Source organism: Haplochromis burtoni, unplaced genomic scaffold (assembly GCF_018398535.1).
Source record: "Haplochromis burtoni strain Fernald_Lab_line unplaced genomic scaffold, NCSU_Asbu1 Contig_7, whole genome shotgun sequence".
NCBI lineage: Eukaryota > Metazoa > Chordata > Actinopteri > Cichliformes > Cichlidae > Haplochromis > Haplochromis burtoni.
The window spans coordinates 1,319,414-1,347,046 of NW_024582368.1; the positions used below are offsets into that span (position 1 = coordinate 1,319,414).

The 27,633-nt window shown below is 39.3% G+C and overlaps 1 protein-coding gene across 2 annotated transcripts; it reads left to right on the forward strand.

Annotated features, from left to right (window-relative positions):
• Positions 1-147: 147 nt before the first annotated feature.
• On the forward strand, positions 148-27,571 carry parga (poly (ADP-ribose) glycohydrolase a). 2 transcript variants are annotated; one of them, XM_005913990.2, is made up of 18 exons: positions 148-274; positions 1,469-1,531; positions 1,673-2,344; positions 2,459-2,591; positions 4,868-4,990; positions 5,123-5,203; positions 5,574-5,648; positions 9,923-10,015; positions 11,247-11,401; positions 16,758-16,837; positions 16,933-16,993; positions 17,405-17,480; positions 19,685-19,832; positions 23,591-23,669; positions 23,762-23,870; positions 24,413-24,518; positions 25,619-25,747; positions 26,341-27,571. In XM_005913990.2, exons 2-18 carry the CDS (start codon positions 1,515-1,517, stop codon positions 26,520-26,522), a joined length of 2,319 nt encoding a protein of 772 aa, XP_005914052.1. In that variant the 5' UTR covers positions 148-274; positions 1,469-1,514; the 3' UTR covers positions 26,523-27,571. The 2 variants fall into 2 exon arrangements, with proteins under 2 accessions (XP_005914052.1, XP_042080779.1); XM_042224845.1 differs by lacking the exons at positions 148-274; positions 1,469-1,531; positions 1,673-2,344 and having other exon boundaries at positions 2,474-4,162.
• Positions 27,572-27,633: the final 62 nt, after the last annotated feature.

Consider the following 27,633-nt stretch of genomic DNA (forward strand, 5'->3'; position numbering starts at 1 on the left):
GTTTTATAATACAGGAAAGCCTGTGCAATGTAATTTTACACATTTATTTCTTATAGTTAAATCCTCGAGAGTCACATTGACAGATTTCTTTCATTTACCATCTTAGCATTACGTGTATTTACACCGGTCCAGCAGGTGGCGGCAATGCACTTGTAAGTTGGTGTGCTATCCGCCCTTAAAAGCCACAAGAAGAAGAATAAGCATCTCGAAGTGAAAGTGAATAATGTGGAGAAAAATAGTTTATATTTAAAAGCCTCGAACAAGGAACAAGCTTGTAAGTTACGTTTCTTTATTTGAATGACGACCGCACTGTTAGCTTATATAGGTTAATCCGAGCTACAGTAATCGAGGCTAACCTTCAGCATTTATAGCCAATCAAAGCTAAGTTAGCTAAAGATGCTGTGTTTTTGCAGTGCGCTCAGGGTAGTAAGATAAAGAAAAATCTGTCGTTTTAGCGTGAAAGTGACGTGTCAAATGAAGAAAATATGCTTGGCCAGCTCGTCGTAGCTTTGTTGGAGCTGTCAGCTGTGCGTTTTTTTCGCGGTGTGCCGTCTTTGTCTGTAATTAATGCACATATATACAGGAAAAATGAACTGAATCTGTAACTTACTGTGAACATCTACCTACGACCATCTTCGCTGAAGTCACAGAATGTAATAAGTGGACCAAAACACCTATTTAGGTCTTACTGTAGCTTCCACCCGGCACTAGGAATAAACAAAGTTTGTATTTCACTGTATTAGAAGTCCAGTTATACATACCAAGACCAGTGTATTTCTATTGTTTCTATGTTGTTGCTTACGAAGGCTGAATGTCATGTTTATTTCTGGTTTGTAAGGATTTCTTTGAACAGTTCTTTTAACTACTGTACAACATAAATCTGTAATCGCTTTAAAATACAAGAATTGGGTGCAAAAAATGAAGTGAATTTGTTTTTTTTTTCTTCTCTAATCCACACCTGGTCAAAAGGTGTGGATTAGCTCAAATATATAAACACCCTTATTATTTTTTGGTTAGCTATTGATTTGAGATGAAGTTGAAGTATATGGAGATACTCCTCCAGTCCATGGCATTGTCAATGTGGACATTGTCAATGTGGACATTGTCAATGTGGACATTGCCAATGTGGACATTGTCAATGTGGACATTGATGCTGGCGTTCGAGTAGTCGATACTTCACGGGAGGCTTAGTCTTTGTAGTTCCAGGGTTATCACTGAACAGCATCCTTACCAATTCCTCTCTAAAACTTTGGGTATATTTCCAGACGCTGGAAAACACACAGGCGCATAACTTGTACTTATGTACAGTTGTTTGAAGTAATTATCTTGCTGCACAATCATGCCACCCTGGAAAAGTTCAAAGAAACCATTAAAAGCCTCAAATTACCCTGACATGCCAATGATGAGTGTATATAAACTGCCTTTTCTTACTGTGCCAGCATATTTACTTTCTTTCTCTCTAATACAGCTGGTTCTGATTAGTCTTGTATGACGTGTTAAACGTGGATGAAGTTATGGATTCTCAAACGAGGTAAAGTATCCAAGTTAACAGTTTGCTTGGTCTTGCATGAGTAATTTCCAATGTACTGCTAATTAAAGAAGATATTGATGGAAAATGTGTGATTATGATAAAAGTATATTTTATATGTTTTATTTTCTTTCTTTTTTGCAGCAGTTTAAATGCTGAGGTTAATCAAGAAGATGTAAAGAATGATGCTCCAAAAACTAACCTCACAGATGAAAGTGATGAACTCTGTTTTGAACCACAAACGTCTGACGCTACAGGATACAGTACACAAACAGAGAACACACATGATGATGTGTCTTCCCAGAATTTGATGGACTGTAGGTCTGCAGGTGACACGGATGAAGCTGTGCTCACGTGCAGCAAAAGTAACACAGCTCCAACACAGTGTTCTAATGGGCAGAAATCTAAGAGGCCCAGTTCACCAGGTCCTCACCCCTCTAAGACAACCTGTGTTGCTGCACACACTACCAATACAAAACTCCCTCCCTGTCTTAGTTTTAGTTCCAAAAACCCAGAGTGTACCCCCATTGATGTGGAGATGCTCAGTCCTGATAGTCCAGTCTGTAAAACCATGTTCAACAACTCTGCAGACCAGGATTGTGATGGAGGTTTTTGTGCAGAGCACTCTGCCTTTGCAAAGGCTCAGGTAATGGAATCTCAGCAGACTATCAAAGACTCTGATCCAGGAAGTTCAACCAAAGAAAGAGAACATCTTCCTGCAATCGGATCCGAGGATGCTGAAATAGCAGACCACAGTGGGTCATCTAATATGAGCCAGGACTTAATTGAAAGCCAGCCAGATGCAATTTTGCAAAGGTCCTTGGAAAGATTTTCACTACAACTTTTTTTTGTGCCCTAGTGCCATTATATTCATAATGTCCTTTAGTTAATCTACTGTCTGCTTACCTGTTCTGCCTTTTTTCTGTATAGTGTTTCATGCCCATCACATAACATTGAGACAAAATGGCAGGGGACGCCCATAGATGAGCTGAACAGACTACCCCAGTGTGCCCCTCCTCTGTCCCACCTGAAATCAGCACCTCATCACACTGTCACAGTCAGGGTGAGTCAACAGCCACTTCTTCTTTTGTGGATCTTTGTATTTGCTAATACAGATATGTTCATGATGACCTGCTGAAGTTCAAACTAAGCATCAGAATGAAAGGTTATTTAAGTGAATTTGAACGTGTCATGAATGTTGATGGCTGCTCTGTGTATTTCAGGCTATGGGGAATTAAATAAAATGTTTTCCATCCAGCATGCTTTAATATTTGTAATTCAAAAGTTATTACTTTGGAAAAAAAAAGACTCCTAAAGAAATAAAGCAATTTATTTAAATCACATTGCTGACTACTGAGCCTTGTTAACCTATGAGGCAGATTTTGTTTAACTCACCATAATTATCTGTTCAAATGTTATTCTAATAAAGGATGATGCTGAAGCTGATAGTAAACTAAGGTTGTTATTGCAAAAGGAATCTGCATTTCTTTGTTTGGCTGTAAGCCTATTAGTGTGTGTCATCCCCTCACTGATACCTGGGAGTCTCTCGAGAGCACGTTTAGGACAGATGAGCACAGAGCATAGCAGCACCAGCTGTTTCAGGTGAACCAGGGGAATGTCTTCCTTTGTTACTGTCTCACTCTTTCAGTCTTTTAATACTTGTGCTTATCTACTGGGATTTTCCTACACAGGCATCTCTGGGTTTTACAGAGAATAATGTGAAAAAGAGAAAATATTCAGTGAATGGCGGTTCTCTGGCTAATAAGGGCATGTCAGAGTTAAATGCCCAGAGATCTTCAGTCTCATAGGAAGCCAACAGTAACTCACATAACCGGTTGTTACAGGCAAAGTATGCAGAAGAGCAGCTCTGAATGCACAACATGTTGAACCATGAAGCAGACGGGTTACGGCAGCAACAGACCACACTAAGTGCAACTCCTGTCAGCTAAGAACAAGAAACTGAGGCTACAGTTAACATGGGCTCACTAAAATGATCCAATAGAAGATTGGAAAGACTTTGCCTGGTCTGACGAGTGTTGATTTGTACTGTGACATTCTGATGGTAGATTCAGAAGTTGAATTAAACTGCATAAAAACCTGGCTCCATCCTTCCTTGCATTAACTGTCCAGGCTGGTGGTGGTTGTAATAGTCTATGGGATATTTTCTAGGCACACTTTGGTACCAACTGAGGATTGTTTCAACATGACAGCCTACCTGAGTGTTGTTGCTGACTAAGTTTATCTATCTCTGAATGATCCCAGTGCACAGGCTATCATCTTTCTGTTTCCAGCAGGATAATGCATCATGCATCAATGTGTCATAAAGCTCAGATAATCTCAAACTGATTTCTTGAACATCACAATGAGTTCATTGTACTCAAATGACCTCCACAGTCACCAGATCTCAGTTCAACAGAGCACCTTTGGGATGTGGTGGAACAGGAGATTTGGATCGTGGCTGTACAGCCGACAAATCTGCAGCAACTGTGTGATGCTATTATATCAACATGGACCACAATGTTTGAGGAATATTTCCAGCACCTTGTTGAATCAATGCTACAGTAATTAAAGCAACTCGGAAGGCAAAAGGAGGTCCAACTCAGTACTAGCAAGGTGTACCTAATAAAGTGTCTGGTGAGTGTGTATCATCGCTTGATGAAATGTGTTTATATAAGAGAAAAGAAGACTGGGAGGATTGGCAAAGATGATGTAAAGAATGGCTCTTGAGATGCAGACAGGGTGAATGAGAATGAGAGAGACAGTGCTGGGCCGAGTGAAGCCGTCCTCCATGATCCCCTGAGGGGCTCTTGTCAGTAGCAGTCCTATCAGACTATCCTCCACTGCTCGTCCCACAGGGACATAGTCAGTGCTGCTTTACTGCTACAACTTGCTCTTACCATCACCAAACACTGCCACAAAAACTAGATGCTGCCAATCACTAAATTCCAAGAATGAAAATGTATTTGTAATAAATGTTTTAATTAGATCTAATGTGTACACTGAAAACTGGTTGTCTTTTAGTTCATTACGCATCAAAGAAATATATGACTTGAAAATATGTAATGCTTGTATTTTTATTTTCTATGCGTTTACCTTTAGTGTGAGGCAATTAAAATGCCTTATACAAGATAAGCTTTTATAGAAATTTTAGTTTATTCTTTAATTTTTTACGCTATCTACCAAGCTGTGCTCTAACTTTCAGGGGCTTTTAAAATAAACCAAAAGGCATTCTTTTAATGAGCAAAGGGAAAACAGTTAATTTCATCATAATTTCTCTAAAAACAACAGTAACCTGTAAAGAACATGTTTTCCTCTTGCATTTTTATTTCCCTGTTACAGACAGATCTCCTCAGGGAGGGAGAAGTCCCTGTCCCATACCCTACCAAGTTCAAGGATGCATGGGATGATTTGTCAGTGAAGATGCCCTGCTCTGAGAAGAATCTGTTTCCTATGGAGACCGAGGTATAATAGTTGTATAGCATCCCTCCATCCAGACATGCCATTTCAGTACAATAAAGTTAGTTACTGCAAGAACATTGATGTAAGAAAAGTTTGTATTTATTTATTTATTTATTTATTTTTTATGTTGTGTAGGATGGAAATGGCGTCCAAAGTCGATGGGACCTGATCCGCACTGCTTTGCAGAGGGGGTTCAAAAGTTGTCTGGATGTGAGGGTAAGAGATCAGAGACACTGGTTAGTCAAACCTAAAATATGGAAACCAAGCAGTTGAAACCCTGAAACACTTACACTCCAGTAAACTGTTTCAAAAAGCAGAAAAAATTTGTGTTGCCAGAGTTGCCAAACAAATGACCACAGTAGGCTTTTAAGTGTTTTACATAATATTGAAGAATTTCTGAGCATATTTGTTTCCAATTATATTGTGAAAGCAATGGCAAAGATACAAATCGTATTCCATAAGCAACCACATGGTGGCAGAGTTTGCATCAGTTGTATTTTACACCATTTATAAAACCAGATTTGTACTTTTGTGCGCAAATGTTACATTTTCAGTCTGACTTCTAACTTCTCATTCTTCTCTTCAGGATGCAATCCTTAGGTATAACACAGCCCATGCAAAGAAATGGGACTTCACTGCCCTGAACCTTCTTTGTACAGAGGTACGATGTTCAGTATACGACTGTTACCTGATGTTTATGGGCCTGTCTTGTACAAAAGAAAAGGCATAATATTAGCACAACTTCCTAATGGACTACTGAAAATGTTTTAATTCCAACAACTTGTCCTGTACAGACATGTTTGCTGAATATAGCAGACCTAAGAATCCTTTTATAAGATCTTTACCATGAAAAAAAACTCATAAAGATTTATTTGAATCTGATTGAGCCTTGTTGACTTGTAAGTCCCAGCAAAATTTAAGTCACCATGATTATCTGGTTAAATGTTAGTCTAATGAAGAATGAATCTAAAGCTGATAGTAAAGTAAAGTTGTTATCGCAAAGGGAATCTGCTTGTCTTTGTTTGACTGTAAGCCCATTAGTGTGTGTCATCCCCTCACGGTACCTGTGAGTCTCCCGGGAGCACATTTAGGACAGATGAGCACAGAGCATAGCAGCACCAGCTGTTTCAGGTGAACCAGGGGAATGTCTTCTTTTTTATTGTCTTCCTCTTTATCCTTTTAAACACTTCTTATCCTCTTTTCAGACAGTTAGGGGCTATAATTGCACTCGTGTTATGAGGATAACATTTTTAGATATGGGACAATGATTTCTTGTCATTCAATTTTACAAGATAACTTTTTAAAGTGTCAGCCCTTTTACAGAGTTTCTCTCCTTAGAGATTGTAGATAAAGTATGATCTTTATTACTTATTATGTCTACTGCACAGGCTGAAACTTTATATTTTAACCACACCACCACCCAAAAGAGCCTAAAGATAGATGGCAAAGCAAATTCAATTTGAAGCCTAATTTTATAGCTACGTTTAGCATTTAGAAGCATTTGTTTTATTCCTAAATTCTTCCTGGGTATATCAATTAGGAACAGAATCGTTATAACAATGCAGTGTTCAGAATTAAGTGAGTGCTTGTGATATCCGGCACAGTCCAGCCAAATTGTTATTTAAACCTAATGCTTGTTCCCTCTCATCGTGGATTACTCAGCTAAATTTAGCCCATTCAGAATTGTTTTTTTTCCTTCTCTCTGAGATATTTTCTTAGTAAGCCAGAAAGCTTGGCAGATCAATAGCTGTCTAAGCCTTTTTATAGCTTAATCCAATTTAATTAAAAGCCCCCATTAAGTCTGTAAGGATGCTAAGTAAGGCCAGGCAGTAAGTTGGTCTTCCCGGAAGCAATTTCATCAGCAACTCCAACTGCCTGCTCGCTGTCGTGACCACAGCAATTCCCCCACTTTTGTCATTTTTATGTTCCAAAGACATTTTATAAAGGCAAGCGGTGCTCACTAGAGAAGGACAAACCAGTGTTTAAATGACACAGTAGAAACCAGAATTTGATTACATAAGCCAGAGGTCCCCAACCCTTTTTGCGCCACGGACCGGTTTATCTCTGACAATATTTTCACAGACCGGCCTTTAAGGTGTCGTGGATAAATACAACAAAATAAAACCAGTGCTGGTACCCAAAACAAGGAGGATTTATTCATAAGACACGGGAAAAGACCCAGGGAAACAGAGTTAACGATAAAAACGTTTAAAGAATAATAAAAACCCTGAAAACCATAAATTTCACACCCGAGCCTCAACTCTCGTAGCCCAGTAGCAAACGACTCACGGACTGGTTCCAGCCCGATACCAAACGACTCGGGTACGTGGCCTGGTTGTTGGGGACCGCTGACATAAGCAACAGTTAGCCAAGTGATGAATCCACCCACTAAATATTCTTGAATAGAAAGACGTAGGCACAGCACACCTGCTGGCTGTGACTGGTATCAAGCATTCAGACCTTCATGACAACACTTAAGCAGAAATGATTAACAGCTGTCTTTCTACGACAGACCTGTTTCATGCAAAGCGATTTATTTGTTATGCACACTCTAATGTCGTGAAGAAACAAACGGTCAGCCATTCTATAACAGTGGCCAAACCAGCTGATTGATATAACAGTTTTCAGTGTCATATTTGTTTTTTGTGGTCATTACGAATGCTAACCACTGAACTTCTAAGCCAATACAACCTAATTAAATGTGGTGCAACATCTTGTATCACTGAGGTAAAATAGTGAAGGGATACGTGGCCCCTGGGCCTGTGACTGACAGTCCGCTCAGCATGTAATAGCCATTAGGTAAAAAAAAAAAGAAGAGGTTTCCAAATTAGGGCTTGTCTGTAAATTGTCTTAGTGTTTCTCCTCTGCCGAATGAAACTGTCACTGTGTCATTTTCTGACGAATGCCTGAGGGCTAAGCACAAACCCAGTCCGGGAGTACAGTACAGCTGATGTTTCAGTACACAAACATATATATAGCAGCAAGACAACAAGGCTGTTCCTCTCATTTTTGTGCCCTGTTGCTTGCTTGTTTGCTTCTGTCTCTCTCACTGTTAAAAATGTCTTGAAATGCAGGGTTTGACACTGGGGAAACACCCTTAGAAGAACTGTAAATTAAATAGTCAAATCAAGAGTTGTGAAGGTTGAGCTGCCAGAAAATTAAAATGACTTGTAAAGACTAGAATGTATGGAAGATCAATGTCTAATCGATCACTATGCTATGAAGCACTAAATCCTGACTGCCCTGATGAAACTTGGTCTGTCATATTTATGGATGTGAAATGTATAGTTTGTGTGTCCACCCTAACCTTGTGGTGAGCTGCTCTAGCTGTGGAAAGGGTGGGGGGGGGGTTGTCTTTCTGCCCTCATCCTGCCGCATCACCAGCTACCATCTATTAGTCCCACAGGAGCGCTTTATGATGTCTGCCAGCTCATTACTCCTGACAGCATTTAGTCAGACCTGCTCTGCAGTCATATAAATGCCCCTGGCCAAATCAACCACCAAAGACTTCCTGTGGAAAATCAAGCCACCCTGCCACTCTCTCCACAATTGGTCATTTGCATTTGCTCCCAGAAGATCCATTTAATCAGCACAAGCTCCCCTGCTTACCTTGATAGAATAAGGCATGTGATTGATGACAGTGACATTCGAAGCCAATACACTCATAAATGATTGCGTTGTAAATCTGGGGTGTATGATGGAATAACTGGGTGTTTATTTTAGGGGGAATTGCAGATGGATGCTGAGGTAAGCTTCAAGCTGAAGTATGGATGCCTCAGCTGTGGCGAGCTCATTCCTAGATTGATGGTAGTTTCTTTGGAAAAGGGTTCTGTGCAGTGAACGCCTCTGCAGCATTTCTGTTTCTGTGTTTTTTTTTTCACTGTTGAAGTTTAAGTATTATTGATATCTGAGTAGTGGGAGTTCATCCTATAACAACAATAAACTGAAACTTGAGTTTTTATTGTTGGATTTGAGAGAAAATTGCGTAGATATTGCTTACTGGTGTAGGGTTATGACCTCTGACTTGCTGTAAAGCTGTTTTTAGACCATGTCAAGTTAATCAAACAGTTGGCTCATCCTCAGATTTTCAGTTACATCCTGGGTCCTGGGCTTAAGAAAACAATACTAAACCTTAAAAAATGGCACGTTTAAAATTGAGGGAAAATGAACAACAAATGCACAAAACAAGGAATAATTTATGGCTCTTTTTTAATTGCATGAAACCCGTGCATCATTTCTTTTGTTAATATTCAATGAGGAAAGCAATGCGTGGAAAATTTATTTTATTTTATTTATAAAATTCAACACACATCAACAATGTGTGACATATGTGGGTTTAGGTTAATTTGAGCCTTAATTAGCCCTATGCATGAATTCGCATGTGTATGGCTGTCTGTCCTTGTTAGCTCTGTGACAGACTGGCGACCGGGCTACGATGTATCCTGTGTCTCACACTTGGGCAGTTGTGATAAGCTCCAGCCCCTTGGACACTGAACTAGATAAGGGGAAGAAAATGGATGGATTGATGTTAAAACTCATATTTATTACATGAATGAGTTGTTCCAGTATATTTGTTGAAAGTGCAACAAATGAAGACGTAGCTTCTTAGCTTGTACTTATACATAAAAAAGACAGATTTTGTTTTTTGTTTGGACAAAAACCAAGTCAAAATCATGCTCAAGTCAATGAGCAGAAAATATAAAGCACAAAAACAAGCACTGGTTTGATTCTTAAATAAATAACAAAAAGTTAGGTTTTTTTTCTCCATTTGTTAAGAGAAATCTGTGGTGTGACAAAACAATATGTCAACTTACATATAATCAGTCACTCTGACTGCTGGCTCCGAGTAACTGACTGCCTAAGTAGGCAGTCAACTCAACACATATCTCATTTAACAATACTTAAGCTTACATGTATTTTTTTTTGTCTTTTCAGTGTCTTGAACATTGTGAGGTACAGCAACTGTTTGATACCGTACTACCTGCTATGGTTGCTCTTGCACTTAAAGCTCCTCGGCTGTGCACAATGGTAGGTTTTGATTGTTGTCTGTATTTATACCAAATTATCTATTTTAAGGGCTTTGGAAATGTGTAAAGGTCAGGCATTACTAATGAAAGTAGCAGTGTTTAAGGTATGCAGGAAGACGAATAAAAGTGTGGTAAGTTAGCAGGACGGGTTAGATGGTGCATCAACTTATGAGTTACAACTCGCAGCTAATGAATCCAACTCTTTGGTCCATATCAGGAACTGCTTCATTAGAAAAGAGGACTGGGAGAGGAGAGGTCCATGTTCTGCCATCCATTTCATGTGCTATGCTTTTGCACTTAGGAAACTCCACTTACTTTTTGTGAATTCGGTGCACTAAGTTGGGACTTCTGAATTTTAAAATGCAGTCTATCGCTTTAGATTTCCACAAGTATTCCTGTTCCAAGCAAGACACATTGGTAGTGCGGGTTTGAAATCGGCCGCTTTGAACCCCAGAAGGCCTTTTTGCAGTTCACATAACATGGAGATCCATGTCAGAGTTCTTTTAAATGTCATGTCCATTTGTCCTTGTTTCCCTCTTCTGTCATCAATTTTAGCTATCTGAGAATTACAGGATTGGTATTTTTGTAATCACGTTATCTATTTCAGTCTTCAGTATAATTTAATAAAGAGAATTCAGCTCCCACTGCGCGATAGGGGAATCCCTCTAGTTCCTGTTTACGTTGAGAGCCAGGGGCAGAGGTTTAAGTATTATCCACTTTAACTAGAGCATGGAGTTTCTGTTACAGATTCCATTTTAAAGGGCATTATTTGCAGATATTGAATAATGAAGCTTTCTGACTCTCTCAGCTGTGTTTGGCAGTATTAAGCGTCAAGCCTAATATTTATATGTGCGTTATTAGAGCTGGTATTGATCTGCTAACTGGGCAGCCTTGGGAGGCTCTTTAGCCTTAATCAGTGAAGATGGATGGGCCCTATGTGCCTGACTGAACAAACCTGGGGGAGAGCAAGAGAACTGGGACCTTAATTGCTACCACCCATTTAGCTAATGGAACTCTCAGTGTTTGCTAGATTGCTAAACTAATTATCTATCCTCATTAGCTCTTTAGCCTACACCACTAAACCCATATTACTTTGTCTGCTTTTTCTGCATCTGTCTTTGTTACTGTAATCCCTTCTCTTACTTTTTGCTTTGTCACTGTAGCATTGGCATTGTATCATCAAATCACTGATTGGATTTTTTGATTTTTCTGTTTTTTTTCTCTATTTACAGCCAATTCCTTTACTTAAGTCAAGGATGAATCAGTCTCTGACCCTTTCTCAGGAGCAAATAGCCTGTCTTTTGGCCAACGCCTTCTTCTGCACATTCCCTCGACGCAACTCCCGCAAGTCCGAGTATGGCAATTATCCTGAGATCAACTTCTACAGGTGAAAGCACACAAAACAAAAGAAATCACCAGCAGCCTGCTGTTATTAGTATTTTATACAAAAAAAGGTTTTCCCCTTTAGTGCCCACAATGTTGCTTTGTAAGCCTTTATTTAGAGCAGGACAGAGGACGTCTACGGTGATTGAACCCTGTTGCTGTTCTACCCTATAACTGAGGATCAAATCCGTCCCTCAGTATCTATAATACATATCAGTAATAGGGTTTTTTCTTATAAATTTCAGCTATCTGCCTCAGTGTGATTGTTTTGAGCGACTCTGTTTTTAATGATCCTACCATTCAAAATAAACTAACATCCATCAGGGGGCACTACTGCCTTGAAAACCCTTAATAGATGAATTATTTTGTTTTTACTTACTTTCTGTACATATTGTTTCTTGCACATTCAGTGTAGAAATTTACCTTGGCTGCAGTGGTTGGAAAAACAATGAACTGATTTCTGTATGAATGGAGCCACGGTTTGTCATTTGTTTTTAGTTGTTATATTGCAGTTTGTGGTGTAACTGCAAATATCATGTTATCGATTTGAGGATGGGGCTGTGGGCTGAGGATCTTTCTCCATGTTATACCCCATGCGTGGGAGGGAGATCCCAGTAGGAGTGTTAAATTGGAGTTCTTTCTTACAACCTACTCAAAACCAGTGGTGTGTTAAGAAAGCATGGGTTAGCTAATGGAAACAAATTGTTATAATAGACTGTTTTAAAGTGAACACTTGTCTGCTTGTCTGTGTGTCACTGGCTTCTCATAACTTGAAGTGTCACTTTATTTGTTCTAAAAAAAAAAAAAAAGGAAGTGATGCAACTTTATAGCCTAAACGTATAACAATGATGTGCTGTTGTGCTTTTGCTCCGAACATAACAGGTGTGAAGTGTAGGGGACAGCTGACATTGTAAAGATATAGCAAGTTAAAGGAAACTGCCAGTCTAAATATCTTACTTTCTTTTTAAGATCTACCTAAATGGAGAGAACGTAATTTTCCACCTTAAAAGAATAAAAACAAATTTTTAAAACGAATTCGGCTTAATGACCGATGATTTTATGTCACAGTGAAGCATCCCTCATCCATAATTCACATGATTCTCTATTCCTTCCTATTGCACTCAATGATCGCCTAATAGGCTTTCAACCAAATTTTGTTTCTCATTTTATGAGCAGTAACCTGTGAATTGTGATGGATCTCTACCTGGATGAGCTACTACGTCATTGATCTGGTTTATCCTATTACAGATGTGGTTACATTTATCTAAGTCACGTCTTCTGTTTATAGTGGCTGTTGTTTTTCCGGAAGTGTATTTAGAAGTTTATCTGAATTGAAAATGATTTTTACTGTTGTGTTTTCCTGCCCAATGTTTTGTTTTGAGTATTGGTAACAAGAAAGAAGAATTTATGTGAAACAGGACAAGAACTGTGGATGACATATGAATTATGACACAAAGCAAAGTTTTGTGTATAACAGAACAGAAGAAACTATTACAAAAAGCAAAACTTGTCCGAGTGTGAAAAGTTATGACATGATGACTATGAACAGGTAGCTAATTGAATTGGATAGGCATTTTTTCCAAGTATTTTTCCCCCATTTGATAGTGGCTAGAAAGTTGACATATTGTTTATAGGTGAGAATGGCTGGTAACAGAGTTACAATTAGATTTTATTACATGCTTTGCAACTTCATGTTTGGACAGTAAGTGCCTCTGTATATCCTGAACACTGTCCAGACAATACCTCAACTCAATTTTCCCCTATTTCCATGAGGCCCCTTCTCCTCATTAGTGACATTTGCAATACCTTAGGGTTGTTGCCTGACACACTGAAGGCGTTGGTTCGGTAATACCTTATAATGAGTTCCCATATTCTTTGCAGAACATGAACATTTAGTGCTATGAATTTTGACATTCCCTGCTATCTACATGGGCTCTAATTGCTGGTCATTTTCAGATGGAACAAAATACATTTTTCAGTTTATTGTATACGCTGCCTCTTGCTTTATTGATATACTGCTGCCAAATATCAACATTTGTATTCATTTTAGGCGTTTAATGGATTCCCGCGCCAGTTTGACTCACCAGAGTGACTAGTTCATCGCTCGTCATGGTGGTGTTTGTCAAAATAAATTGGAAAATAAATGAACTTGCTGTGGAGAAAAAGAAATTCAAAGGTGGAGAATGGATATTATTAAAATGGAATAATCTTAGCATAACACACAAAATCTGCCCACAAACAACTCTTTCATGTTCAGGAGTTGAACAATCAAAATGGGCACACAGGTACATCTTTGACCCCTGATGGTTCTTATCTGTATCTGATACTATGATGCCATGACATTGCCTAGCAACTAGCTACTAACAGGTTAAAATGACCGATTGGTAACATTTATGTGTAGACTGTGTGAAACAATGTAGAAGTGCCTTAAAGCCTCCATTCTATCTGAAAGCCACCAGATGGCAATAGCTGTAGTTGAAAAAAAGACTTCTGGTCCTTTAGAAGTCTACGAAAGAGCGGATTTCTGATCTGGCCTTTGTAAACACTGTTGATCTGAGTTTATGGCCTCAGTGACTAATTTCTTGATCATATTGAATAAAAATTCATTTGAATTTGTAAATCTTCATTATATTATGTTTCAAAACTGGAGGCTTATCTGTGCTATGAAACCACATGTTTACTGGCTAATAGACTGTTAATCACAAGTTATTATCCAATGAGTGTGCGGTTTCACAGTTAGACGCAAGGCAATAGCAGAAACACTCAATTTCATCTTTCAGTCGAATTCCATTTGGGTTTTTTTTTTATATAAGGCTAAATTACCACAACAGTCACCTGAAGGTGCTTTATATTGCCTATAATAATACAGGGAAAACTGCAAACAATCAGACCATTCCCTATGAGCAAGCACTTGGCGACAGTGGGGGGATAAAAAACAGCCATCTGGTTTGACCAGTTGAGGGTGAATGAAGAGAAAATGTGGAAGAGAGCCAGAGATCTTCAAAACAGGACTTCAGCAACCATGGGCTGAATCCACCTTTTATACTGTCTATATATTTATTCCCTTTATCATCTTATAAAAGCACAATGTGATTTGAATTCACAGCAATAACATCTCATTCATATCAATATAACTTGATTTATGCATCTTAGACTATATAGACAAAGTACTGGTCACCTACACATCACATCTACAGGAGCTGCTTGACAGTGGAAACTTATGCCATGAAGCTTCTGCCGCACAGTTTTTGTACTAATGTCAGTGCCAGCGGAGGTTTGCAACTCTGTAGTTACTGAGTCAGCAGTGTTGGGAACCACTTTGCGCCCCAGCACTTGGTGATCCCACTCTGTAGCTTTACATAGTCTCCCGCTATCTGCCTGAATTCCTAAATATTTCTAGTTGTTATAGTATTATACAGCAAATAACTCCCTCCTCTAGTTCAGAGTATTATGCATCTGCTCTGTCTTTAAGGTTCGATAGAATTATTTTACAAATCCTGTCATCCTACTAATTATCTTTGATTTGGTCAATATAACCTTCAGCTGCCTTATTTTATCTAAACCATAATTGCACTTTCAGTGTCATCTGTGTGTCATCTGTTTGAGGGCACGATATCTGTGTCTGTAATGATGTAAGTATTGATTTCAGTTGCAGCGTTGGCTGTTTCAGACCACTTGGGTCTGCCTTCACTGTCAGTATTTCTGCCTAGAGCAAAATACAGGAAAGGCCAAGAGAGGGGAAAAAAGTCTTTGTGTTTCTGAGGAAACGAGACGAGACAACCGCTGCAGTCTAAAATGGGTCCTGGATCGTTACACGCCCTCCCCTTCTCGCAGTAATTGAGGGAGTGTCCGTCACTTTGCTTATCGGTTACACTAACGCTCTGTCTTGGGCAAACAGAGCAGCAAGCAATCTGCTGATTGCTGTTTTGGCAGAACTGTCGAGATTTGTCCTCTGTTAAGTGATGGATAGATTCAAGGAAGAGGATAGAAAGCAGAAGACTTGTCATTTTATGGCTTGTCTTTTCCTGGGTTTGAGAAGAAAATGACATAGGGAATTCCAATAACAGTTTGGTCAACAATGAAGGCTCATTAGTAAGAAATAAATACCCGTTTTTGTTTTTAAGTCATTGTGAGATGGTCTACCTTGTTTGCAAGAAAATAGCTGAACAGGTTATGGCAAAACTGTCAGAAATATTGTCTCCATATGCACTTTATGCAGTAGGTACGGTTATAGACGACAAGAACCAACTAATTACTGTCCTTAAATGAAAATTGCTGCAGTATATTTTGTAACAAAATCCTTCATAATTAGTAGTCCTTCTTTCTCAAGTGCGGTATAATTTGTGGCTATACTGTAAATCCCACTGTAATTTACTTGTTTCACTTACACTTTCTCATAGTAATGTTGTCCTCCAGGATACATTATGCCAAATTAACACTGACTAAAGGAACTGATGGGGTGAAGGGGTTCACAGAGGATGAGTAAGGTGCTGTGTAAGGAAATAGTGTAGAGAAAACCAAAACTGACATGAAAAAATTATCTTAAATAAATAGCTTTTTTTCTTTACTCACAGTGAGGCTTTTAGCAAATTACCTTTTCATTTAATTTGTTCCCTCTGTTTTTATTTCTTTACCGGTCTGAGCAGAAAGTGGTGGGAGGGAGAGATGCTGAACTATGGTTAGTCATCAGCTTAGGTCGCTTTTAATGGAGGGAGTGTACTAGAATGGGGGTGATTTAAGCTTTCCATCCAATGCTCTCTCCATCCCTCCACCCTAGTTTAATAGTAACTGAAAAACTGAAACGGGGCCTCAGGCAGTGCCGTTATATGAAGGATGAGGGTAGATGGGAGAGACATCATGCCAGTTTGAAAGCGTGACTTCACTCATGTTCCTGTTGTGCAGTGAGCTTTAGATAATAAATGAGTGAAACATTAATGCCTCTCATCTTCTAAAATGTAACACATTATTTAATGTCAAAAATACAGGTGCTATTATAAAGTTTTGGAATTTGCCCCATAAAAATCTAAAATTAGACCTGAATTAGATTTGGCTTCATGTTCCATCGTAGATATTCTGGAAAGGTTATGCTTTCAGCATTGCTGTGGAAGTGTTGCTGTGATGACTTGCACTTCTACATCCCCTCCCGTTGGTCTACTGGATAGTTGGATGGATAGCACAATACCAAGTACCACCATTCAATTTGTTTGACTGTTTATATGCCTGAACGGCATACAGACACAACATTGAAGGGGAGATACTGTACATTTTACTCTTTTTTTCAGAAGTTGTATAAACCTTTTCATGTAGTGTTTTAAATTAAGTGTTTTTTAACTCAGACATACATTTTCTTTTGGTTTCAGGTTGTTTGAAGGTCCTTCACCAAGAAAAATTGAGAAATTGAAAACTCTGCTGTGTTACTTCAGGAGAGTTACAGAGACTAGTAAGCAATGAAAATAACTAACATAACGTTGTAGAAGTTGTTGCGCTTCCCTGTGTCTTTCAGTTGAATAACCTTTTGTCTGCTTTATTTTTAAGCACCCAAGGGTCTTGTTACATTTACAAGACAAACACTAAACAATCCACCAGACTGGGAAAGGTAATAATTACTTCTCTGGTTCCTTATGAACATAATAAACTAATGAAGTGCATTTAAAATAAATTATCTTGCGATTCATGGCATACTCTGTCCAAAACAAATAGTATATTCTGCATTCTGTGAAGGCATATAATTGTTGTAGGGGAGTAATTGTTATTTTAACAGGAAGTAAAACCCTGAAATTCTATCAAAGTTTCACTAAATCTTTCCTGAATAACTCTGAAGTGTGTTGATTTTGTCTGAGTGGGATAGTGACCATCAACTCCTCATAGCTTCTTTGGTGCTCATGTGCACAGATAATTGCCATTATATAAATTCCTACAATGAAAGTAGTAGTAGGACAGTGTTTTTAAAGGGTGGATTTGAAAGAGTAAAGGGTTGGGTTTTTTCCCTCCCCTTTTTTTTGTCCAGCTCTCAGACTCAGCTGACACGCCTGCATATCACTTGTGAAGGGACAATTGAGGAACATGGATATGGAATGCTCCAGGTAGGAATGTTTTACCACACACTAAGCACACAGTTTTACCTCTGACTTCAGTAATTAAATACTTTCAGGTCATCCATGTCTTGTTAAAAATATCAAAAGCACTTCTTAACAGCATCTTTTTTTCTTTTAATGGGAGAATTTTAATTTTCAATTTTAAATACAAATAGTATTCTGCAGTTTTTTACTGTGGTTACACCTAATGAGTATGATTCTGTCGATCAGTCTATTTTTCTTGCTTAAAAAGTAAAAATATGACCTTCAGCTTTAAACCAGTTGTATGATTTTTGTGCATATCAATGCAAGTTATTGAATCTCTGTCTGCAGTGACTCACCCCATCTTCTTACCCCCCTTGTTGTTTCTGTGTAGCTGCCGCATTTATTTTACTCTAGTTGACAGCTGATGTATACACATGAGTAGCTCCGAGTGGCAAGGGTGGAGGAGAGGACCCTGGGGTGGGGGATGAGGGAGAAGGAGGCACACAGAGACAAAGATGACGTCGGGGATCCATCTCACTGGGGTGACCCAGTGAGCTTGGAGTAATGTAGGCGGATTGATGGCTACCTCAGCAGGCTGGATATTGGTTGTGTGTTGAGTTTTGATAGGGCAGAGCGAGCTGTCATCCTGTCGGGAGGTGAGATTGAAGGGTGGGGGGTGAGGTTAGGGGTAAACCAGTGAAGGTGAGGAGTTGAGTGGCTGGTTAGAAAACATACACAAACCCACTGTCACACAGATTGACGTAGCTGTGGGCCACTGAGCAGAACCTTCACCCCTGACAAGCTGTTTAAATATCTGCATTGTGATTTGAATGGGATGTTCTCTTATGCGTGCCACAAAAACAAGATCTGGTCTTTCAAGGCATGAAGCTCAAGCACCACACTGAAAATACTTCCCCAAAGAAGCATGAATCCTAGAAATAAGCACAAACATATCGGTTATTGGTATGGATTTATCTTATTTCAACAAATCCCTGGGCTGTTTTTTAAAATTTTATTTCTTGGACTCAGTGTAGATCTTGAACTTTGTGGGTAACAGAGAGGATTTTGAAATGTGGAAAATGTCATTAATATCAGTCCAGACTGTTATTTTGGTCATTTCATATCATTATATATGTATTTTTTTTTTAGCTGGATTGGGTTGAAGTTTTTTAAGACTGAAAAACATGGTCATGTGACTGCAAAAGAAGCCTGACTCATCACCACTCCACCACCGTGCTTGACATGGTTTGAGGTGTTTCTGCTGAGAAGCTGTGTTGGTTTCATCAAACATCTCCAAAGGACATTGTTCAAGAAGTCTTGGTGTTTGTTCAGATCCAACTTGGCAAACCTACACTGTGCTGCCATGTTCTTTGCAGAGAGAGAGAAGAGGGTTTCCCTTGGCAACCCTTCCATACTATTGTCTTTTTCTAATTGTATTGTCATGAACTTTCATTTTTAACATGGTAGCTGAGGCCTGTAGAATCAGAGCTGTAGCACTTTTCTTTTCTTTACCTGACTGTATATTGATTCTCAGGGTTTGTGACTTTAGATTGTGACACTAGGAGTTGGTGTCAAATTGGTTTGGTTGTAGTTTTTGACATAACTCAAATATGTTGTTCAGTCTTAAAAATTTCAGATGGACAAGTCCTTTACTTTTAGTAAGTTATAAAAGATGCAACTGGATAAAACGCAGATAAAGTTGGCAGATTGCTGAACAGCAATGACCTTTTATTGGCCGGTTCCTTTTTCTCTTTGTTGAATAAACACTGAATAGATAATGAATAGTGAGGCCTCTTAGAAAATGCAAAACTCAGACATGTGGGAAATCTGCACACATTCATGCACTGTAGATTTGAAGTACATCTTTAGACTTCATGGGTTGTGTTCTGTTACAATTTCCTGATTGGATTATTTCCATGCAGGAAGGATCATTGCAATGATCTTTATAGATTTATCTGATATAAATGGCCACAGTGGACAAAAGGATAGATAATGAGACACTAATTGAAGTATTTGTTTAAATAACAGGAGTGACAGTGACAGAATTTCACAAATTCTCTCATTTATACTGATAGGTCAAAGGGCAGTATGTCATACCGTACATGTCATGTCATGCAACAAACCAAATAGAAATCTGTATTTTTTTAAATAAATGTTAATTTCAAGTTTGAGGCCAAACAAATGTCCTTCTTTTTTTCTTTTTCTTTTTTTTTTTTGTATTTCACTAGGTGGACTTTGCCAACAGATTTGTAGGTGGTGGAGTCACAGGACATGGACTGGTCCAAGAAGAAATCAGGTTCCTTATCAACCCTGAACTCATTATCTCTCGCCTCTTTACTGAAGCTCTTGAATACAATGAATGCCTCATCATCACAGGTGTGTAGTTTCTTTCTTTTTCTCACACAAACATATGTATTTTTAAGTCTTGAGGCTTTGATTTGTATGACATTTTTACTGGGAACTTGATCACTGCAATCATTTTTTTTTTTTTTTAGTTAAAGAAAAAGTGATTTCATGTTTTGGGGTTGTTTTCAGATGGATAAGAAGGTTGTCTCCCTGCTCTTTCTGCCTGGGGAATGGGTCCTGACTTTTGTTTGTGCTTACAGTATGTGCTGAAAAGTTTTCTTGGAGTCACTGAGCAGGACGCTGTAAGAGTCACCATGTGGGGACTTTGTTGTCCTCCAGGGGATCTCCATGCTCACCTGGGCAACAACAATGAGAGCCTGATGAGCATGATCCTCCGGAGAGTCCATTTATTAGTTAGAACCTCTGATTCAGAAGGAACAGTGTGGTTTCAACCTGGTTGTCAAACACTGGAAAAGGTCTTGATCATCTCAAGGATAGTTCTGGGAGTTTGACTAATGGTTTTCCCTGGGATGTCCTGTGGGATGTTTTTCAGGAGTATTGTGTATTTGGCCTCTTGTTTTGGGCTATAGCTAAGTGAAAGCATGCTATGCATTGCTGCCACTTAGTTGGGCTTGTTTGTGGTGGGGTTTGGGCTCTGCCAGGTCTGCCCTTTGTCACTGGTTGTCTTCATAACTTTCATGGGTAGAATTTTGAGGCATAGCCAAATAGCGGCTTGTCTCTAGCTTGAGGGCCTCAGAATCACCTCTTTGCTTTTTGTGAATGAGGTGTTTTTTTAAATTCAATGACTAATGGCCTCCTGGTCATACTGGACTGGTTTGCAACTGAATGTGATATGGTGGAAATGAAATTGGCAAGTCAATTTTGAGATAGTAGTTGTTGGCTGGAAATGGGTGGAGGGCTCACTCAGTGCTCACTCCACTTGCTGTCTCGAGTAGAGGAGCTGTGCAGCGTTCGGTACAGTGTGATCTGTGGTGGTGGTGAAGAGACGGCAAACCTATCAATTTACTGGTTGATCTACATCCCTACTCTAATAAGTCAGTAGCTTTAGCTAGTGACTGAAAGAGTAATTTTGTGGACATAAGTGGGGGAAGTGAGCTTCTTCCGAAAGGGCTCTCCTATAAAGATAGGATGAGGAGTCATTTAGGAGGGGCTCAGTATTGAGCTGCTATAGTACCTTTACATATCAAAGGACATGGTCGAGGTGGTTTAGACATCTGACTAAGATACTTACAGGCACCTTCTACAGGTATCGCCTACCAGGAGAGGATGTGGCGGAGTCAGGACGTGCTTGAGAACTTACATCTGTTGGTTGGCTGTTGGTGTCCCCCTTCTATACCGCCTTTCAGAGCTTGAGGAGGTGGTTAGGGAGAGGAAAATCTAGAGTACTGATCCTGCAACATAGCAATATTGTCATAAAATGGATGGATAGATAGATTTATTGATTGTGTAATAATACTTGAGTATCAATGCAAGCTGTCCCCTTATGTAATGTACATGTACTGGATTATTTCAAGTAGAAAGTAAACACTATTACAAAACATATAGAACCACTAGACACTGATATATGGTGTAACCAGACTACAAATACTCTACATTTAATTTATCTTCATGCCATGGGGTATATAGGCTATTATTTGGCAATTATTCCTTGGTATTGTGTTGGCTTTCCTCTTTCTCCAATAGAAACTAGACACATCTATGTATCTCCCATGCCTTTCTAGTATTACATTTTGGTTCAAACCGGTGTTTCGTCCATCACTGAGTTATTTTCTCCTGTTCATTGAGCTCTTTGTGTTTATTGGGCTCCATTTATTTTTGCCCTCATACTTCCTTCCAGTCCGAAGGTAAATCCATTGCATTGATTCAGATGGGACTGCTTGGTTATCCGTCATTTCTCCCAAGCAGAATTGCTCTATTTTTCAACCTCCAACTCACTGTTTCGGTTATTCTTTCCTCTCATTTGCCTCCCTCCTGCAATTCTGGTCATCCTACCTGGCTTTTTTTCTTTTCCATGCCTCACATCTCGACAGTGTCAACAGAAAGAAGTATGTGCAGATTAAGATATGCAGACGTGTGGAAAAAAGTAAACATAATATAAACACTTACTTTGTTTTACTGTTTTGATGCTTTTATTTCATAAAATGATCATTTTGAGACATTATGCTGTTTGATAAATTCATCTTTTTGGCATGAGAATATATCTTTTTGACTTAAATCGCTCAAAAATGCCTGCTATTGATTGATTCTGTTTTTTTTGTAACGTGACACAAATCTGAAAAAAATTAAAATACATTTGCATTGTCGGATGTCCCTCGGCATACTTTATATGCTTGTTATTTTGGTCGGTTGAAAAGTAGAAAAAACAAATAGGATGACGTTCATGCTGCTGGACCACTTTACCAAAGAAACACACACAATGGAAAAAAAACCCGAACTCTGTCAGCAAGCCAATCGTTGTCTGTTGTCATGTGGCGCCATGTTGTCTTCCTTGAAATTCCTATCTCTCCCCAGTAACCTTCAGGTGGTTAGTCACTGTCCCCCTCTTTCCCTCCCCTCATAGTGCTTCCCTCCCTCTTCCATCCTCCTCCTCTCCACTTAACTTTATTACATTTGGACAGAAAAGAATTTATAGCCCAACTAAGGTCATTGCTGCACTAATGGAATGGGCCAGTTATGCCATAGATTCATTAAAATCTTCAGTATTCCTTGCACGAATGCTGTGTTTCCTCTTAAAGTCCCATTTCTCTTGCTAGACTCTTTTCTCTTTTGTCAAGTTGATCATATTTCTTCATCTTTAGCGATGCCCTAGCACAAGTCTTCAAGTGCATCTGGAACTTTAATGTCAGAGTACTTGTAAAACAAAACTCAAGTCTAAGTTTAAATGCCCACTGGCGTTTTACACCGGAAGGCAAGGTCTGCGATGCAATCTCCTGATGGACGTCAGCATAGCGGGATGCCATTATGGGCGGTTGCCAGACTGAAGTGGCTCAAGGTGAATAGAGAGGAGGAAGAATTTTGGTGGACACAGTGATATGGGCAGCCTGTTCTTTGACGTTAGGAGTCGCTGGTGTTGTGGAAAGCACTTTAATTGCAGTGCTGGACCTGCAGTGGCACAGTATCCTTTAAAGCAACTGCTCCTTTTGTTTGCACAGCCAGTGCCTTACTAGAAAACGCAATTTCTGTGGAAACCAAAAAAGTTTTATATGTAATGCAGAAAAAAATGTACATTAAATTTTTTTTATTAAATATTTGCAAAATTATCCATAATTGCTGGTTTTTGTTCTAGTGGCTTCTGCCCATTAACTTAAGAAACACTTTCTCATACTCTGCTCATACAACTTTAGTTCACATGTTTAACTTCTACTCTTCAACAAAGTGTAATATAACCACATCAGTCCTAATGTATGGAGCCTTTAAGGGGCAGCCTTTTCAGAAAGAAGCATAGGTGTATTATTCTAACCCTTAGGACATAGCCCTAGGTGTTACAAAGGACTCAATCTCTTAAAAACACGGGTGTGTCAGTAATTAATTTTTGCTTGTTCTGTTCTTACATTTTCTCCCAGTTGTAGCTCAAAGCTTTTCATTTAAAACCCCATAGCAGATTACTTATTAAATCAGTGGGCTTTATTCGTGACAATTCAATATAAGCTGATACTCTGTATGCTCATGTGGAGCATAGAAAGCGCTAAATTTGATTTTAGAACCTGCTGTGTGCTTTGACTGCTGAGCAATGAGTAATATTGTATTTCCCTTGTCTTATACTGCAGGAGCTGAACAATACAGTAAATACTCTGGCTATGCTGAGAGTTACAAATGGGTGGGTATCCACAAAGACGAGACACCCAGGTAATTTTTTCTCTCCCCTCCATAGGATTATTTTTGTGTTTGTTGGTACTTGTGCTGATGTTTTAAATGTAAAATCTTTCTTTCATTCCCAGGGATGACTGGCAGAGAAGATGTACAGAGATTGTGGCCATTGATGCTCTTAAATACAGGCACTTCCTGGAACAGTTTCTGCCCGAGAAGATGACCAGAGAACTCAACAAGGTGAGGGAAGATTTAGTTCAGCGGTTCTTTTTCCAAACATGTTTGTGAAAGGTGGCAAGAAACCTATAAAGTGCTGCTCTAATTTGTAGTACCTTTTTAAAGGTGTCAGTGCGATGGTGCCGAACACGGCCGATGTTATATTGTTTTTGATAAAATGTTCACTACCATGAGCTTTGACATTTTGTCTGGTACAGCTGCTAAAATCTAAGTGATATGTAAAACCGCTCAACTGCTAAATACTACATATCTCTCAATAGTATTACTCCCAATTTACTGCAGTTTTTTTCTTCACATGACTAAGAAAAATATATATTATGCACTTTTTTAACGGACTTTTTTCTCTTCTCAGTCGAGTAAATGCTTTATTGCATATTTTTATATTTGCTTATGGTTCAGCCTGAGGGTTAACACTTGCCCCCACATTATACATTAATGTGGTTTTAATTAATTTTAATAGACTCTGAGAGATCATAGAAAAGACTGTACTGTTTGTTTGTCTTCCCCACTCTTACATCCTTCTCCCTCTTTTGTTTTCGTTCCAGGCATACTGCGGATTCCATCGAAATAATGCCAACAGGAAGCACCTCTCTGCAGTGGCCACAGGCAACTGGGGCTGCGGAGCTTTTGGCGGAGACACACGGCTCAAAGGTATAATTGGATGATTTATGGCAACAAAATCTATAAACTAGGCTAGCATCTGTGTCACATTTCTTACGTTAAAAATTTAAGGCTGGATTCCCAAGACTGCAGTGAATATCAGTAGCTCAAACTTGATCACGGCATCTCCCAGTCAGTAGAGCCCCTGCTGAAGGACTTTCAGCATTTATGTAGCTAATGGTGTACGACAATTTCCAAGATGCTGTTTCTCTCAAGCCTCTCTAGAAGCTCAATTAGAAGCTCTCCCAGGGTGTCACTCTCCTGTCCCTTTTCAGTCTTTTATAGATCATCTGACACATTTATGTTTTCCATTAAATGGGCGATTGATTACAGAGAAAGACGACCATAAATCCAGCTGATGCTGGTCTCAGTTTGCTTACACAACATCAGTCTTCATAAGCAGGGAGACCCTTACTGTTGTTTTTTGGCCAATTGTGTGTTGGATGTGCAGAGTTTTCTGTATGCCTAAATTCATGGCGCATGTACCCTGTTTTTGCTGTGCACATCAGTGCTTTAAGGCTATGCTTCTGGACTGTTGGATTTAAAACTGAAGCTGCTAATTTCCTCTGCAGCATGCTATGAATAGATCCCCTGGACTTCACATAGTCCCCGAGGATGATATTAGCTTCCGGGGGGCCCCGCCCATTAGCTCCAGTGTTAGCATAGTTGGTATTTTTGGAAGCTAATAACTGTATTTTACATGAAAGTCCAGGAGCTGACTTGAGATGTGGTATTTACATAACACTAGTCGGGTATTTTGAAGTAAAGATTACAGAGCTTTTGCAAATGATGTCATTAATCTGAACTGTATAACCATTCTGTTAAATATTTAAAAATCATGAAACCTAATTTGCAGGAGCTCAGAGACTGAATGCTGTTTACGAGGCTATTCTACCAACACTGGATTATTTACTCCACTAATACAAATTGCCACTCATGTTCTTTTATGCCACAGGCTGTACGTTATCTGGCTTATTGACCAATTATTTAGTCTGTCATGCTTTTCAGCGCTCAATTACACCTTTATAGTTTTATTCTGGAATGTTGTCGCCTGAATTTTCGTCTTGAAATTCGCCTTCTCTCTTTTTCAGCGCTGATTCAATTCATGGCAGCAGCAGAGGCTGGGCGAGATGTGGCGTATTTCACATTTGGAGATGCTCAGCTGATGAAAGATGTTCATGAAATGCACGCTTTCCTCACCGAGAGTCTGGTCACCGTTGGTAAGATTCACACAAAAGACGTTTGTGGCTAAGCTGTGGTCACTCAGTAGAATTATTAGAAACAGGAACTTTTTGCTTTTGTACCTCAAGGGAGGTTTTCCTTCTTGGTGTCATTACAGGACTGTGTGTATAAATAACAGCACACACTCCATGGGTATGTTAAGGTACTCTACCATATGGGCCATCTCCCCGCTCCTCAGCCCATCCATTCAGCCTGAGCCGCAGAGTGGATTACTGCCTAAACTGGCCCCGGCCTCTTCCCTCCCCCTCTCTTCATTTTTCTTCTGTTGACATTTATTGAAGCCTTTCAGAGAAATTCCCCTCTAGCCATCCATTTCCTAAAGTGGAGCTACAGGGGGGGGGGGTTGCAGTATGCGAGTGCGTATGTGCGCTTGATTTATAAATGAGCCCGAGTACACCTTCAGTTTTTTCTTACCTGCTTGAGTGTCTGTTTCTCTCGTTCACGATTCGTTTGTGCTTTTGGTCCTATTCTCTTAAATCCCGTCTTCCTTACATGTTTCTTGACCCGCGTCCCTTTTGTCTCTCCTCCACCTCTCTTCCCCTCTCTCCACCACCCTTTTTTACCCTCACAGGGCAGCTGTACGACCTTTTAAACCAGTACTTCAACGAGGTGTGCAAGAATTGTCACACGACACGACCTGACGTCAGCCTCTACAGATTCATCTATGAGACAGTCTCTTCCCCAGCAGCCTCCGACACCTTGAACACTGCTAAGGATTCTGGGATGTCTCCTGTGACTTCAGACTCTCATTAACAGGAAAACAACTGTAACCTAATCTTACCTCCCTTCTCCTTTCACACTTTGTAAAAGAGGCAGTGTGCCCTTAGTATTGTGGTTACGGTCACTTGTTTTCCCCTCTCTCTCTCTCTCTCTCTCTCTCTCTCTCTCTCTCACACACACACACACACACACACACACACACACACACACACTTTAAGTTTGTGATCCCAACATGCTAGCTATCAAAACACATTTCTGCCTTTCTCACTGGTGGTATTATAGGAATCTCATAGTACGGCACCAAATGTGGTGACTTTTTTCAGAGACTTATAGCAATAGTAAATCCTGGTTGCTGTTCTTTCTTTAGTCCAGATGTAATGTGGAGGGTTTGTTTTTTTTGTTTTTATTTTACACACTAAATACAAATATGCCCAAATATTCATCATATGCATGGTTGTGAACAAATTTCACCATTGATAATCCAGGACATGATAATCCTCCCTGGTTATCGTGTCTTGTATTGTGTTTGCTACACTTTCTGGATGAGTTGTGTTCTCTACTTACTGTACCCGGGCTATGGTGAGGTGCCTGAATGAGATGCCATTCTGTAGTCTATGCATGGGTAACATTTATTTATCAAATATTCTACAAATATATGCTGCTCTTTTATATCCTGTCTGATACCGAAGTGTAACATACATATTGTCCTTAAGGCATATTTTACTATGGATCACAACAATCAAAATGATCACTAGTAATGTAAATCATCTCAAATTAAACATACAGGAAATTTAAGCTCACAGTCTAGACGTTTCAATTTACTCTGAACAACTTCATTTGCTACATACAGGGGGATTGAATAAAGTTAAAATGGCACGAACAATATTTTTGTTATATGTTTTTACGCAACATTTATTTTGGGGATCACGTTTTCTATTATTTACTGTGTTTTCTGATTGGCAGTGTGGATTCTATTTAATGGGTTTGGTTACATTAAAGCCTGTGAGTATTGCATAGAACTGTAATTTAGGCTTTTAGGTTGTACGTTTTATTATAATTTCTTAATAAAAGTATGACATGTATTTCTCTGCTCTGCGTTGCGTTTCCCTGCTCAAATAAACACGGTTCACTGAATAAAGTGATC